General features: G+C 49.9%; 3 protein-coding genes across 3 annotated transcripts; 2 read left to right on the forward strand and 1 right to left on the reverse strand.

The window, feature by feature from the left end:
- Positions 1-5,771: 5,771 nt before the first annotated feature.
- On the forward strand, positions 5,772-8,820 carry ENH_00061800 (hypothetical protein, conserved; the record flags this gene model as incomplete). Its single annotated transcript, XM_013581985.1, has 3 exons — positions 5,772-6,938; positions 7,302-8,150; positions 8,323-8,820. 3 exons carry the CDS (start codon positions 5,772-5,774, stop codon positions 8,818-8,820), a joined length of 2,514 nt encoding a protein of 837 aa, XP_013437439.1.
- Positions 8,821-10,392: 1,572 nt separating this feature from the next.
- Positions 10,393-12,033, reverse strand: ENH_00061810 (Multi-pass transmembrane protein, related; the record flags this gene model as incomplete). Its single annotated transcript, XM_013581986.1, has 4 exons — positions 10,393-10,730; positions 10,927-11,234; positions 11,380-11,492; positions 11,806-12,033. The coding sequence occupies 4 exons, from the start codon at positions 12,031-12,033 to the stop codon at positions 10,393-10,395; spliced, it is 987 nt and encodes a 328-aa protein (XP_013437440.1).
- Positions 12,034-13,738: 1,705 nt separating this feature from the next.
- Positions 13,739-14,708, forward strand: ENH_00061820 (ubiquitin-conjugating enzyme e2, putative; the record flags this gene model as incomplete). Its single annotated transcript, XM_013581987.1, has 4 exons — positions 13,739-13,871; positions 14,032-14,199; positions 14,317-14,445; positions 14,545-14,708. 4 exons carry the CDS (start codon positions 13,739-13,741, stop codon positions 14,706-14,708), a joined length of 594 nt encoding a protein of 197 aa, XP_013437441.1.
- Between the last annotated feature and the right edge of the window lie 2,336 nt (positions 14,709-17,044).

Raw genomic sequence — 17,044 nt, forward strand, 5'->3', positions numbered from 1 at the left:
CCACACAGTAGTCGATTACGATGTTTCCTACAGTGCCAACCCAGACGTTTAGAAACATCTTTGACCCTTCAACAATTTACATACGAACTACATGCTACTGGGCCTTTTGTTTGAAAGGGATGGAGTCAGTAGAAGGTAGGTCGTGTAATGCGGGCTGATCGTAAGGCAGCTCCGTCGCGGTTTCGAGCTATCCCATAGCGCTTGACGCTTATCTATGTAGGTTCGCATCAGTAGCCGGTTAAATTTTCACCTACACAGGTTTTCGGTTGAATCTGAGGTGTCTAGATAGCTTGTACAATACTTCTCCGAGGCCATTCCTGCAAAAATTGCACTAATCGATGGAGCCATCGGGCCCTATGAATACAGTGCATGTGTGTACATACAAAGGTAAGTCACAAACATGTGACACTGTACAGCTTTAAGCAATGTAATTAATTGTTTTCTCCATTTTTGGGGGTGCGAGGGTCTAGCTGCCCTGATGGAAGGCAGGATGGCCCGTGGGGCCAGCCTCGGGAGCCTGTTGCGGATGTGGGTCAGCGAAACGATCACGATATCAAAATTGCTACATAGACCTACATAGAAATATCTATGGCGAGCTATAGTGCTTAGAGAAGAGGGCAACTAGTCTGTAAGTCAGAGGGGATTCAAAGCCCACCTTGTCCACGGCTGGCAACAAAAGCATCTGAAACTGCGGAGGCTGTTTTATTTAAATTGCCAAGTTCTTCCTATTATATATACTAACATATGCTGTGCATAAGGACAGATACATTCTTCGTGGCTCAGAACGCTGGAACAGGACAATGCGGTAGAGGTTACCTATACCTGGACGTGCAGCCCAGGAAGCGCGGATAAGACGGGATTTCTTCTGCCAAATTATTCTTTTATCCTTGCTTTCCAAGCTCTATGCCCAGGACTCCAACGGTCGCTTTGTACCCTGAACTTTCAATTCTTGGTGGCTGCTAACAATCTGTGTGGACGAAGAAAATAATGCAAGTCATCAGCAAGCACGCAAAATCTGCACTGGCAGCGGGCTCTGCTAATTGGCTGGAGGGGCTAGGAGTTTGAAAAAAATATGTATTCTTTGCTCTATAGCAAAAGCTGTTGGGCTGTGTTAGGTCGCACTAAGTTTTACTTTGAGGGAGAGAGTTAAACAAGCGGAGGAAGTGTCAGCAGTATTGCGACATGTTGACCAGTTCATTCTTGGATGCCCGTGTAGTTGGCGGGTCATGAGCAACGCGCTATCGCTGTCAACTGCTTATTGACATTTGAAGAAAGAACAGTTCAGGATAAAGAGTCTTGCTCTTCAGAGTTTAGCTGCTCGCCACTAGCCAGTGTCACTTTTGAACGCCAGCTCTGTAACAAGCGGTGTCCAGCCCAATTCTTAAATAGTTCCCCTTGTCGGCTACATAGGTGTCTAGTGGTCTTTATGGGACAAATATATCAAACTATGGGTTGAAAAATGCATATTTTTGCTCTTGTGGGGCCCTGAGTTCTTCTGTCTCACCTGGTGTGCACATTAATGCTGTCAGCATGAGTGACAACAACAGCCCCAATTATTCCCCTATTTGCTGGGCATCATAATCCTGTTTTGGTTTCAAGACAGAAACGTGGGATAAATAGGATGCTTTGGGTGCGAATGTGAAGCACCAGGACAGTGGGCCTGGCGGAACTCTAAAGGACCCCAAAGCCCCCAGCACAGCACCGTGTAGGTCGCTCCACGCCTGCTCGACACATGGGTTTCCTTTGCTCAAATTCCACTAGATCGCAGTACAGCTTCTTGCAACTCCAGTGTCGACAATTACTACTGACAGGGAAGGCTTCCTGTCTCCATTGGCAAGGGTCTCAGCTTATTAACAGTGCCTGATATTTGGCCAACCTTACAGTGCCACAGCTCAATAAAAGGATTAAAACACAGAGGTTGAGCCACGAAATGTTCGTCCTACTTTCCGTTTTGATTTGCCTTGCCTGCGAACGTGTAGCCACGGCATGTAGCGAAGCACGCACAGCAGAAACTTCGAGAGGCGGCAACAGAAAGCGTCGCGGCACCGCCTAGGAAAGTCACACAACGCGCTCACGATACAATGAATATGAAGAAAACAAAACCAACAGCAGACACATAATTTTCTTTCACTGCCAGGAGAAGTTTCGTTGAAGTGGGGAAAGTTGTAGCGCACAGCAGAACAATGTAGCCCAGAAGTGGCCTTTAGGGCCATATAATTCAGAATATGCAGATTGAAATAATAAATCGAGACGTGATAAACACGCATCTGAATTTAATTAACTGGAACTAAGATCTGCTGTGCTCTGCAGCTACGTTCAGGGCTTAGGGCTGTAAGAGGCACTGAAGCTGCAGTGCAGCAGCCCGGGGGAAAGACTCGGGGTAAACAAATATATTTCTGGATATTAGGACCTACAGTGACATCGCGCGTACTATCTGGGAGTTCAAAGCTCGTCTTTAGGGTGCTGTGATATGCATAAACCTATTTTTTACCAGAACAGGAGAGACAAGGCGGGGCAAAGCTGGCTCACCTTACCAGATTGGCAGTGACCCTGTAAAGTGCTAAAACTCTGTGCCGACGGCCGGCTCTGGCATAGCAGACGAACTTCACCATTCTTAAATGCTAAGTAAAGTGTCTGAACTTCCAAAATATGCTTTTCGCTTTCTGTCAGAAGGAGCAAGCTAGTCAGCCATGACTTCTAGAAGTGCACGTGCGTTGGCCAGTCTTGATGATGTATGCGAGAGGCAGCTGGGCTTGGGCCACAAAAGCGCCAGGGTTGCAAACATAGGAATGCTTGAATTCGGGCTTAAAAATACTACTGAATGATATATCAGGGCGAAATTCAATACAGAGGCCAGGCAGGAGCATTCACCTATGAGGGCTGGCCCGAACATAGACCCTCAACGGCAATGAAGCTTAGAGCCATGCTGTAACTTACATGTTTGATCTGGACGGCAAAATGTGCACTTCACGTATCCTCCGACCAGAGAACCCCTCACACTCTTCCAGAGCCAAAAACATGACAATCGACACAGGCATTCCTCAGCTCTGCTGCTGAAAAACGCTGCGCTATATATTTGGGAAAGTGCCTCTCCCCGAATAATGCCACTGGTAAAGTATCTCCGGGCGGAAAGAAGATAAACGCGCTCCGAGGTCTGGTGAAGACGTGGTTTTAACCGGGAATATTTCCTCAGTTGGATACAGAAGAGACGGCCATTTGTAGCAGAGTTACTCACCACGGAATTAGTGTGTACAAGAATGCGTGAAAACATTCATGATTGTCGAAAGTGAAGCTAACAATGAGAAGTGATCGTTGCAGAAAAGTCACGGTTGCTCGGGAGCGTGCAGGTACAGGTAAATGGTGGCACTTAGCACAATAATAGAATGGGACTTTGCTGGCCGGCCAGATGAATCTGCAAATTTGCAATACAGTGTAGTGAATTTTGAGAAGTAGGCTCTAGAAGGACGCTGTAATTTTCCAGCATGCGAGAGTTCATGTAGATAGGGATACCAAATGCCTGTTAATAGCTTTGTATCCCAAAGGATAGGCTGCTACGTAGCGAGCAGATTACCCTCGTGGACAAGCCACTTAATTTAAAGCTCTGAGGTCTCTAAGCTTTCCACAAGTAAATTACTTCCTTTAGATTAGCTGCAGCTGCATACGCGCCCTAGAAGCCTTGCCCCCTGGCAAAGCTCGACAAATTTTAGTTCGATATATCCTAGTTCCCCGATGGAGTATAGTAACGGGCACTACAGAAAAAGTGACATTCACACGGCTGTAGCGCTATGCGCTACAGAAGCCGTTACGCACTCAATATCGGAGACCGTAGTGCTAGGCATCACTGAAGCACGCATTACTCAAGCAGCGGGATACCCGTTGACAGGAAAAAGCCGACCTACAGCTTGAAATAGTGGGTGTATTTGATACCGAAGAAATAAAATGGGAAAACTTCCAAGTAGTTTGGGTGTGCAAGCCCGGAAAGTCCTCCACAAGGGACCAAGCTACGTGCAACGCCGCATACAAACAGTCCCAAGCTCCTTGGCAGAGGCTAGTAAAGAGGAAAGACAGGAGCCACCGGAATGTATCAAGGCTTCTCTAAAATGTACAAATATTGCCGAAGGCTGCTTTCCAACCTACAGAACCCCTGTAGCATCCGCCAGCTTGTCTGTAGACTGGGAGCTGTGATGCTTACATATTCTAGCGATACCTCCGTACAAGTTCGAGCCTCACTGCAGTATATTAACGTTCAGTTGATAATCATAACTTGAGACTACCTTTGAAGTGTGTTCGGACGAAATGAAGAAATTTAGCATTGACTGTAGTGAAGCCCTACAGGAACATACACTGGCCACTATTGGGACAGACAGATAAAATAAGGATAGTACAATGAGAGCTAACACGGACCATAATCTCGAAATTGCTTTAGCCAATGGAAAGACTGGGATTTACTGCTTGTGTGTTCGAGAATGCGCAGCCCATCAAGCATGCGTTCGAGTTAACCCCGGGTCGGCAGTGGCTTGGCACAGTGTCTAATGTGACAAGCATAAACCACCAAGTACAAGGTACAAATTGATATACTTGGATGAACTTGTATGGAGGCAATGCTTTATTACCAAATTGTACTGTTCTTTTGTGGTTTAACGCTAACTTGCCATTGCTGTGCTTTCCTTGCCGAGCTCCTGGTGTGAGCTCACTGGACTTTGCAGTCCCAGAGTATTGTTGGGCAAGAATATGGGGGAAAAAGCTTTGAAATAGAATAGAGTAAACCTTGAATTAGCTAGAGAGTAGGAACTACTGAGCCAAAGGGAGCAAATAAAGCTCTTCAGTGGGTGTGCAGCAGTATTGACCCGTCGAGCACAGCTACATAGTGGCGCTACTTTCAACACCCAGTGATCCTCTTGTCTAGAACCCTACTTTGGAGTGGAATATTTCATCAGTTATGAATCAGCTTTATCATTTGCATATTTTTGAGAAAATATCATCTTTTCCCCCTAATTTTACACATGCTTCTACTCTTGTCAGCCAATGTGCATAACCACCACCCTCCCCTTTCTGAAAGCTACTGGCGCCCCCCACCCCGAGAGTTTGTGCCCTTGTAGGCAGTGCATTTGCCTTTCCTTATAGTTAATTATAATTTTTCATTATCCCCTGCATATCAAGCCGCCACTAGGGCTCCTTCTCACCCCCTGATTACACCGGGCAGCAGCACCCCTTCTTTGGGGCCCCTGTCTTGACTTACTTGACCCCCTTTGAAAGGCCTTGTTCGGCATTTTCTTGCCTAACGCACTACTTCTGAGTGAGAAAATCACATAATCGACAGGGGATGCCTTTACAGGCGTGTGGATGTACGCGGCTGAAGGAAGGGAAGGGGGAGCCAACAAGCGCTTACTTTCGCAGCGCAGTTCACGTAGTCCTCGAGATTTCCCAGTCAATTTTGCATTATCCTTCGTTTGGACCCGCTTTTTTCCTGGTGTGTTGCCCACAGTGAATGCCTGATAGTCTTCAGAGCCTCAGCTCTGATGATGCAAGTTCCAGGTGGCTGCCGCATCACTCTTTGTTTGACGCAAGCAGCCTGAGGATGGGAGGAGCACAGCCCTCTCTTCTGTTTCTCTTGTTACTTCCGCTGTCACAACGGAAATCACCTTCTGCGGGCTACCCTTCCACTTGGGCTGAACTAAACTAACAACCAACTGCGACACCCTGAGCCAGGGAGAAGCCAAAGACCAAATAGCACATCATCAGCACCGCACACACCTGCAGCAGAAATAGATATGGTGCGGAATGCTGACAGAGGCTCATTTGAGACCAGCCCAGAAACTCAGGGGCCCCTCTTCCCTCCCCATGCGCCCGCTTTTTTGAGGGGCCCCAGCGCTGTCAAGCCTCTTCAGGACCCTGTCAACAATAGTTCCTCTTCCGAGGCACACGGAGCCTTGGATCCTTCTGAAGGCTTGAGTGCTCCTTTCGAAGCAGCCAGGTGCGATGTTCCCATGGGCAGCCCAGACTTCAAGGGCCGCTGTACATCCCGGCCAACTGAGGAGCCGCCCCGGAATTTCCTCAAGTTGCCAGAGGCGGCGCCATGCGCAGAATATATCAGTCCGGCGTACCACCACTCTTCCGGGGCTTCAATTGAGTGCAGCTGGGAAAAGCTGCTGAAACCCGCAGTGCGCCCGCTGGCTAATGAGCGGCGTGGAGAGTCTTGGGCGCCTGAGGGAAACAGAACTTCCCTTCCCTGCTCTGTGGCATTGTCTCGCTGGTCTTCGACTGCGGAAGCTGCAACATGCAGAGAAGTAGAATTGAAAATTCTGAAACCCTCTTCCCCGGCTGTGTCCGCGGAAAACTCTCCTGGACTAGACGCTGCTTCGGGGCCCCCTGTTCTTTCGTTTGCCTCCATCCACGAGAAGTCCTCCCCAGGAAAACTTTTGACTGGCGGAGAATGCGAGTCTGGCGCCCGCGCAGATAGTCGCTTCTGCGCAGATGGCGAAAGAGAACTTCTGGACAACACAGGAAGTTCGGGGGCACTCATTGGGGGACCTAGTCGCCCCTGTTTGGTACTTCTTGATCTGGACAACACACTGATACCGACGGGATGGATAATGGCGTGCTGGCGGAAGATGCAACTATACTTCGGTCTGCAGCAGGCGGTTGCATGCATAAGGAAGGGGCTTGAGCAATCAAAGCTGGTTGAAGCTCTCAAAGCTCTCTTTGACGATCTCAGAAAACTGAGGGGAAAAAGACACACACAAATCGTTATTGTGACCAATGCGGGGCTGAGGACCGTCCAGGAATTCTACCTGCGCATGTGCCTCCCGGAACTGAGGGAACTCTGTGAGAGAGAGAAAGTGTACATCCACTCTACAGAGCACTTCGCGAGAAGGGTGGGACCCATTCCTCCCATGACGGAAGAGGAGGCTTTCTGCGAGTTTTATACTGCCCTTAAGGTATGTGCCCATTTCGTCTATTGCGTTCTCTCCCCATTTCCAACTATCGACCTTTCAGTGCCTCCTCTAGCTACTTCCTTCTCGTGCACCATTTAGAGTTTCCCCCCCTAGAAGGTGCCATTTTCAACTATTGCGGTGGCAAATATGAAGGCTAATGGCCGCGTCATTTGCATCCTTCGTAGTTTGTGCGTAGCCGTGTATTTGTGGATCTTTTAATGTGTGTTGGTGTTGTTTTGTTTATTTATTCCCTTCCATGTAAATAGCTCTGTATGTTATTTTCATTTTTTTCGAATCAAGCCTACATGGAGAGGCAGACAGGCTAAAGTTTCTTTGCTGTTGGTTTTGTCCGCTGTGTTGCTGCAGTACCACGAGTTCGATTTCGTAGTACAGAGATACTTGAACGCGCTCCTGTGCCAAACTCACATTCCCGTGCAGGGGGCCTCATTGAAAGATGAGGAGTCTCCCCTAGAACTTTATTCTAACCCCGTCGAACCTTCGTGCCCAGTAGAGGGGGACCCTTCTCCTCCCAGGCGATCTGCGCCTCCCTTCTGCAAGAGGGCCAGGACTTCAGCACAGCTCGAATCGTCAGTAGCAGCAGAAAGCAGAAGCGGCGGCAGAGGGCCTCTTTCTGGGTGCTGTGGCTGGTGCAACACTGGGAGAAGAGAAATACTGAGCTCTGTAAGTGAACGCGCCGCCCAGGGGAGCCAAATAGGTGAACCCCGCGATCTTTCTCCCTGCAAGGCCGAGTTGGCAAAGAACTCTTCTCGGCCGTCGCCGCTGCAGCAACCTGCAGCTTCCTCTTGCTGCGGTGGCTCTTCCAGAAGCGCACCAGCAGCAGCCATAGCACCGGCCTCCGCAGCAGAAGCACCGGCAGGTGGCGAAGAGGGCGAGCCCGTTGAGGGTCCGGCGAGTACCCCCTTGAGTTTGCGTGACCAGCTCCAGGCTGCTGCTGTTGCCTACTTGCAGCCTGGGGTGGGGAGGGGCGAAAGAAGTCAAGGACCTTCACCCAGCGAGAGTCCCAGAGGCTTTGACCCCTTTCCTGCGGACTGGAGATGTGACTTAATCAGTGCAGGAGACCAGGTTTGCGAAATCCACGCTGCCTGTCGAGTGGCCAGACACTTTGCTGGACACGTCAAGTTTGCCAAACTTTTGTTTCTGAGGGACCCCCAAGACCCGAGATTTCTGTCTCAAACGCCCACAAGGTTCATTGCAGTAAGACAGGCTATCTCCCTTCGTCTTGAGCGGAGCTTTTGCCTTCAGAAACGCTGACCCTCAGAAGACAGTACTGAGCCACAGCGAAACTGTGGCTGTATTTGATGAGTGCTGCAGCAAGTGGAGTGTTTGGTCTGTGCGTTCTGGTTTGTATGTCTGTTGTTGCCCGCAGCAACTAAACGAACTGCATGCGTCTTTGATGCACGTAATATCGTGCGACGAGGAGACTCTGGACGCGCAGGGGCATCCCCAATGGGTTCGCCGTGGCTCATTTTCGCAAGTCACAATTATCGCCCCTGAGAGGTTAGAAGCTCCTCCCCGCCATTGCTCTGCTGCGCGGGTACGACATGCATTTGAGTTTCTACGCAAGAGACGCACCAAGAGCAACAAGGCGGCTTCGAGCGGCCCAGTGAGGCTTCGGCAAGACCTATCGCCAAGACAGACTGCGGTAGAAGCCGAACGTGGGAGCCAGGCATTGTCCAGTCTCCCTAGCTCGAAGAGCCACAGCCTATCATGTCCGATAGAGTGGGAGAGGAACGCCGTAGCCAATCCTCCAAGTCCGTCCCCTGCATTGTGCCCCTTTCATGGCGCTGAGGGACGGCAAGACCTGTTTCTGCAGCCACGAAGAGAAGGGCTTTCTAAGGGCGCCTCTCAGTCACCGTGCGGGTGAAAGAGGCTGCCGGGCTACTCTATGGACCAAGGAGACCTTGCAGACTTCTGAGAGCTCAAGCCTCTACTCGGCTCTCCTCTGTGCCAACCCCTGCAGTCATGTGGCGGGGAACAAGTGGCCTATTTATGCCGTCTTCTCACTCCTTCTAATGCAGGAACGCCAAAAACAAAGTGCATACGGCGCATCATTCATACACACATAAGCAGCAATAGCCCGACTGCTGTTACGCAGTTGCACTATGAGAGTAGCGATTGTCGCAACTATGCGATTACAACGGACACACCATAGCAATGAAAATGGAGATCCTTAAGACATGCGCAAACGGAGAAAATGCTGACGCAAACACAGCATTGTTCATTTGGGAAGCGATCAAAGCGGGAAGCGATCAAAACGAGGCAAAGTCCATTTGAAACGGCGGACTGAAGGGGCCGGCAGCACATTAAACGGCCAAACTAAGTGGAATCTTCAATGCAGCAGTCAACCATAAGCGATGCCTCACGTAAAGTGGTGCTACTTTACGAGCAAATTCTGTCTAAAAGGCTTGTATTGCGACGGCGTATAAACAGAGCGGCAGCTGTTAAGCATCCAGTCAGGTTCGATGGCTATTTATCTTTAGATTCCAATTTTTCCGTGTACATCTTCCGTCTTCCACTGCTTTCTTGGACGCCTCAACCGTTCAATTGCTTCTGAGAGGTCGCCTTTATCCAGCAAATATGCTGCTGAGAGAACCCGCCAGTTTGCTGGGGCCCCTAAGTAAGTCTTACCTGAGGCTGCTACACGGACGGAAACTACGGCTTCTTTTATTTGTCCAGCAGCATGTAGATGCCAGCCGAGACTGGGAGACGTACAGCCACTGCTGTCACTATGTTTTCCAAATGCAGAAGCTGGGAGCCCACCAATTTTACTGAGGCACTCGCAGGAAGCAATTAGTCTTCGCAACTCGCATTCTTAGATTGTTAACTATAGAGCCGGAGTTGACTAATCCCGCATATGTCCACTACGACACCTCGGCCAGAAATGGAAGCAATAGAGGCCAAAATGTACGGCAATCGTTGCAGAGCAGTGGAAGCATTGCACGAGTTCTACTACCAAAAGCATGTCGCGGTTTTTGACAGGAGGCCCAGCAAATGCTGGATTCAGGTCTACCTGGCGCTTAGTTACGACCTGTAGATGTGGTCTGTGCATGGGTATACCTGTATGCAGGCGTGTAGGCACCTACATACATTGGCTGTATCTGCTGAGTTTACAGTGCCACTACCATATATACTTTGTTCCTGTCTCTAAGCAACTGCAACCCCATGTGCGCATCTGCATGCGCTGTTTTCTTCCTGAAGTTGTGCGAAAAAAACCCTTACGGCGATAAAATTAACGAGGTCTATGGAGGGAAAGCGGGCGGATGAGCTGCTGCCGCTGCAGCCCGTAGAAATGTTCTCGCCGCTCCCACATCCCCAAGAATCCTAAAGCACACGCTGTTGGCGTCTCTGTCTTGATATCCACTACGTGGACAGAGTTCTACATCTTTGTATTCGTTTTTGAGGCGCACAACGCACTGTTTATCTGCATATTATTGAGCTACTGACGCCCTTCCGCCTCGTAGGCTTGGGCCACGATGGACGCCTGCTGTTGGAACTGTTGGCTAGGCGCCTGAGAGAAGCCACTTGGGGGGGACTGGGAAGCCTGGGGAGTCATGGCTGGCTGCTGCGTGTCTCCAGTGGGGTAATAAGGAGACATACGTGCGAACTTTTCAACTTGCTGCTCAACATCATTGGTTAGCTCTGTCTCATGAAGAGCAGGCGACACATTGTTCACTTCAGGCTCGAAAAATACTGCCCATATGGTAGCTGCCAAGAGTGCCAGCCAGATTGTTAACGTGGACGCTCCCCCGATAGGAATGAACATCACAGAGAATTCTGCAACGAAAAAGGAGAGCAGTAGATAAAAGGAGGATATAAATGCACTAATCTGCAGCTGTCAAACCATGCTTGTGCTTAAGAGCTGTACTGTGCATAGTTTCAACTGCAAATAAATTGTGAAACGACCGAAAAAGCCAACAATAGCATGCAATTTTCAGGCGATCAAATTATCAAAACTAAAAGGTCTCCTTACCAACAATGCTGGCCAAGCCGAATAGTGCGGAGTTGATGTATGCGTGCAGGTCGCCAGCACCCTCGTCGTGGTAAACCTCCAAAAGGTAAGTCGCGGCGGCGTAGAGAGCCAGACAAACGGCGTGGAGGCAGCGAATGTATGAGAAGAAAAGACACTCGGGGCCCCCTTCTTTAAAATGGATGTACCACTTGGGCTTGTAAAACTTGGCAATGTACAGGAAGAAAATAAACTGCATGATGCTGCTCAACAGGTCCAAGAACGTCGCCAAACGAAGAATCTTGCTGCCAGAACGATAACCCCGGGCCCAGCTGACCACAAAACACAAAAAACGTGCACTCTCATGGAGCTACCTGAAGCCAGTCCGCCAAACGGCTGAGGTTTCTTGTGCCTCTAAAGCGCTAAACAGCCCTGTAGCAAGACCTCAGGTGTAACGGAAGAGTGTAGACAGCTCACCAGGCATCATCTGCAGCGATCGCCTGAAAGCAGACTAAATAAGTGGCCCCCAGCATGTAGAGGCCAGAGAAAAAAGCAAGGGCTGCATGGAAACCCTCAGAGCTCCTGGCTGCCTGCAGCACATGACATCACTCAGTTGAAGTCTGCACTAAAAAACGCCATGGAAAGTACAAAAAAGCAATATATCAATTACTGAGGCTTCTGGTAACCAGATTTCCCCGAATATATCGCGCTTTCTAGTGCAGAGAACGCCATGACCGCAGTAGAGAGTAGGTAGCTACGCGATCACCAAGCATCTCAAACAAGATCGGGCTTTGGGTATTCAGTGGATCAAGTAGGAGGCATGTCGCATGTGTTTGGGCTTTAAGGTTTGTGAGTGTGAGTTTCCACATCGCAAGAACAATAAAGAGGCAGGAGCTGACGCACCTCATTCATGCCCTGCAGCTCGTAGCCGAACAGACCAGAGCCTCCAGAAGCCCAGTAAGAAATGAAAAGACCACTCAGAGAAAAAAGCTGCAGGAGGAAGCCTCCACGGAGCAAAAAGCTGTTGCCATTGATGCTGCCGCAAAAGATTGCCCCCGGCAGATCGACGCAAGGCCCGCGCATGGCCGGTCTCGGGTCATCAAGCCCTTCTTGCCTCGTTGTGAACCACATATTCAGAAGAGTATGAATAAGGCAAATCTAAAAGCCAAATGATGAGTCCAACAAACAGACAAACACTGAACAGATTTCCTTCCAACCAACCGTGGCCCGGCCTCGGTCTAACCTGTCCAAGGAGTCCGCTGCCGACAGCGTGATGTCAAGGGAAATATTGAGCTCAATAAGTTCCTGACTCTTCCAGAAAACTGTACAACAATATAATGCATTAATATTCAAAAGAAGATATCGATAAATCGCATGTTTATCTGCCCAGAGAGCCCACGGTCTCGGCTGCACAAGCCGCGCTGAAGGCCATCGGCCCGTCGCCTGCACCCGGTGGCTAGCAAGGCGACAGCTGCTCACCTACCTCCGTCCCAAATAAGGCATACACGCTGCTTTTACTCACTTTTACTGTTCTTGATGTACATGCTAAAGGCTGTTCATCCTTGTACCCCAAAAACTCTACGAGCTGCCTCGCTCTACCCTAGACGGGCTCCCTGCTGACGTGCACTACAGCTGCCTTGCGCAATCTAGCACATCAAGCAGACAGCTCCTTCTTTTGGCTTCTCGCGGCGACGCTTTACTTTATAAAAAGAAAAAGCTTAAAATTTTGCCCCTTGGTAAGCGATATTGCGACAAGCATAGCCGATACTCCACACCCCACTTGGTCTCCAACAGCCACTTCACTGACTCGCAAGGAAAACAACGTTCGCCACCAAGCTGGACAGTCAACTAAAGAGAATAAATAGAACAGCTTCAATAATGAGGGGAAAATGGCTCACAGTTCACTGTCTAATGTGCGTACAAAGAGAGACGAAGCAGATTCACTTCCTCTTCACCACTTTGATGGAATCTCTGCTCTGTGTGCCACCCCTCTGTCTGTCGAAACAAGCCCGAAAGATTCAAGTTTCCAAATTATGTATTAGTAGTTTCTTGCTTTGCTCGTAGCCATGAAAATACAATGAGAGCGAACTTGCGTTGTTTGGCTTTTTTGAGCGCTTGGGCTCCACTCTGCGGGAATGCCGCCAATCTCGGTGGTGGCAGGCTCCGGCAGGCTCAGCGGAAACATAAGCGGTCGTCTCTTAGTCAAAAGCAATAATAAGCACCGATTTGGCAAATTAATAACAGGTACTTCGTTTAAAGTTGCTTCTGTGCTGACAGCCGCGGCGCAGCAACACCCCGAACAGCCCCTAGGGTGCTCGTAAGGTTGTGCACTGCAAGCCCTAGGTTGAGTGAATGCAGGTTTTCTGAGTTGCTTATGCCCACGTGTTGAGGGATTTTGTGGTGTGCTTGATTTCTGTTTTAAGTATTTACTGGGAAGCGGCGGGGGTTCGTTCAGACTCAACCGTTAGACCCCTCTGCAGAGAACCGCTGGTCCACCGTCTGCATCACTAGTGTAGTTCTTCCACGTGTTCCGTTTTACGCCTGCTTCTTGCACATCCAATCCATGTAGAAAGCTGAGTTCAGGTAGAGATGCATGAGGTTGTTTCTTCGGGGCCCACCCCAGCAGTCTTATTCCTCTAGTCCACGATGGCGCAGACACAGATTTCCTCCTCTCGCAAGCAGTGCGACTTTGCCAAATTGTACGAGCAACTGAGTTGCCCTCGAATTTTGTCGTTACTTAGTATTTTTTTGCAGAGAGTCGGGTACATACAGAAGCATTCGCTGCCGCAAGCCGCTGTCCCCTCTGTGGTCTTCTCGAGTTAAGTGCTGTGAGAGGATGCCACTGGGGGAGCCGTTGCTGGAGTTCATCGCCTGGGTTCGTTCGTGCAGGTTAATGGCGGGCTACGATTTGGAGCTCAACAACAAGAACACTCAAGACTTCAACGTGGTCTTCCACGGGCCAAAAGAGAGTGGGCGACACACCCCTTCGCCCTTCAGGTTTGAAGGCTTATCGGGTTTTTTTGCTACACTGCTTGTGATATGTGTCGACTACTGCTTCGGTTTTCTTTTTCTCTGTGGAGTCCTATCACCGGTTGCTGAGTGCCACTTCCGCTGCGTGGGGGTGTTCAGCAATATACGAAGGCGGTGTGTGGAGAGTACACGTGACACTGCCCGACGATTACCCCTTCTCTTCACCGTCAATTGGCTTTTTAAACAAGATTTTGCATCCAAATGTAGATGAAGCATCTGGCTCGGTTTGTCTGGACGTAATTAACCAAACTTGGACTCCGCTTTACAGTGAGTATTGTGGTGTAATCGCAGCTCAAGAGGGATTAAGTCCAGACTTCTGGCGGTTTTCTTGGGTGATCAGGCCCACCTGAAGCCTCTGCCTGCTCGGTTGTTGCGATTTTGCAGGCCTTGTCAACGTATTTGACGTGTTCTTGCCCCAGCTCTTGACCTACCCCAACCCTCAAGACCCGTTGAACAGTGAAGCCGCTTCTTTGCTCAACAGGGACAAAGCACAGTACGAGCAGAAAGTGAAAGGTTAGTTTTTGGCATGAGCTTTTTAATGTAACCATCGTGCCGCGGCGCTTGGGAGAATCTGGTGCCGCATGCGACGGGCTCGCGGCTGCATGCATGCAGAACACGTGAAGAAATACGCAAGCCGAGACTCTTGGGAGAAGGAACAGGCCCGACGGAAGGAAGAAGCTGCTCGGGAGAGAATGAGGGAGGAGCAGGAGCCTGAGGCTGGCGAGCTGTCGAGAGTGGATGACGAAGCAGATGGCGCTGACATCGACGACCTGTAAAGTATCGGTCGCAGATCTGCACTCGAGCTTACTAGCGAGAACGTCTTTGAGCGTTTCTGGGCTGTTGAGGCAGAGGCTAAGCGCCAGGCGTATTCCGCACCACGGCTTGAAACCGGAGCGAAGCAGACGCCGTGCTCGTGCCCGCCCTCGCCCAGTCAAGTGCCTCCCATTTGTTTCTTTGTTTGGTGTTTGGCCTTCAGCCTCTCCGGGAGGTGCGGTGGCTCACGTACAGGAGCGTGGGTGCTTGTAGCCGGCTGCTCTAGCAAGGGAAGGAGAGCACGCGCAATGGGCTGCGCATGCGTACCTTTCGAAAGGCTGCCAAGCACATTTGTCTCTGCATGCATATGCTTTATGGCACAAGCTTATTGGCCCTTGGTGCAGTGGTGACCGGCCGTGCACCGTGCTGGCCCACACTGCGTAGGGAGGAACGATCTTCGGTTACACGGTTATTATGTAGTATTGGTCTGTATGAATGTATCAGTGAAAGCCCTACCAAGCCGCACTCAAGAGAGCTCAGCCAAAGCCTTTTATGAACGGATGGGGTTGTACAGGTCATGGTGAATTTGCTCAGGCGGTAAAAGTCCATGAGACTTAGGTGGAGCAACATCCAGGTTTTACTTTGTTCGTCTTTACAGCAGCACTCCTGGGTGTTTACGATAATGTGTGTTGAGGTGTTTCGTGTGAAGATGGGTGATGCTTCCGTGAACACACATGTTGCAGTTTTTTGTAGTTTTTAAGCAATTTTCGGGCTTCTTATTGGCTGCAGCTCAATGCGCAAGTTAATTCCGCTGTTCCTGCCCCAAGAAATGTGACAGGTGGGTATGGCGCAGCCCCCAGGACGGTGCACAGGGGATGCTCCGTTAATATGTGGCTGCTTACAGGTTATGAGGCTAGAGATAGCAGTGAGATATGGAGTTGCTGCACGAAGCAGTAGAGCCCTCTCCTCGTTTGGGGGGGCCTATCATTGGTCGAGGGACAAGGGGCCCGGAGACTCTCCTTTGACTGTTGCGAGCGGCAAAGTTATTCGTAGCGACGGAAACAGCGCTTGTCTTTTAGTGCATTAGATGTTGCAAGTAGTAGGGGAAGCACGTACAGCGTACATCTGAACCAACCGTCATGGAGCACATACTTAGTTTTTCAGGGAAGTTGAACCAAGCAACGTGCAAAGTTTTGTCACCACGGTCGATAGTGGAGGTTCTTTATGACATCAGTCTAAGATGCATGCGACGGAATTTTACTCAGTAAGCTTCTGCTCGCGCCTCTATGACAGACAACATTAGCGGAGGAGCCATGGCAACGGAGTCGTGCGGGGACGGGCTATTAAGGTTGCACTTACTGCTTATAGAGCCAGGCACTACTTCTGAATAACGCGAGAGTGAGAAGAAGTTAGAGTTGGAAGCAGCTGAAGAGGAGGGAAGAATTGCGAGGGCTGCCCATGTCATTTCTTTATCAAGAAACATGTATCTCTGCGAAACAGGAGGGCTGGCAATGAGATCGTCGTAGTGCTGTATTAGGCAACAAGCACGCATAGTGCGTTTCGCTCAGTTGATGACTTAAGCCACTGCGAGGAGAGTTCCAGCAGTAGAATTCTTAGCATTTTTCCTCGTGGAATTCCTTCCGTCGGTCCCACACAACTTTCTTCTGGGAAGTTCCGACAGTTATTGTCGTGCAGCCGGAAGCACATTTCGCCTGTTCGGCGTCGCGTCTTCAGGGATACCAATGTTCCCCTCAGTGAAGTGCTTGCAAACAGCTCAAACAGCAACCGCTGGACTACGCAGAACTGCTTGCGTCTGTACACTAACCCATCTGTGCAGAAGGAACTTCTCTTGCCACCGTATAACTTTTTCCAGGCGCGTTCAATGAAATGTATAGCAAACAGATTGTACGACGGCTACAGACAGCCTCTTTCGAGGCTGTCTATACTATGTTGAGTCGCACCACAGATTGGGGCTGCCAAGTGCAACTGCTGGAAAACCAGGCTGAAGTCATTCCTTTTAACTGCCAAAGCAATAGCCCTTCCTCACGAGTGCAGCTGTGCAACTGCTAAAGATATCTGCCGATGTTACTAGCCCAATCCAAGCAGTTAAGTTCCTGGCTTCACCGTCTATAGAAGCGCCTCTCACCTTCGACATCTGGCAAACCAGCCACCTGGCTTCGATCAATGCATCACGCCTCTTGAATTTTTCCGAAGACCAGCTGATCTTATGCAGGCGAAACCGAATCGGATCGCAGCTAATCGTGGAGCGTGGAACCAGAAGCGTAAGGTTCTTCTGGCGCCTCGTTGGCTGATGGCACTGTCGTTGTTCTTCTGGAGAACAACGATAGTGCCATCAGCC

The sequence above is a fragment of the Eimeria necatrix genome, genomic scaffold (assembly GCF_000499385.1).
Source record: "Eimeria necatrix Houghton genomic scaffold, Enh_scaff53, whole genome shotgun sequence".
Classification (NCBI taxonomy): Eukaryota; Apicomplexa; class Conoidasida; order Eucoccidiorida; family Eimeriidae; genus Eimeria; species Eimeria necatrix.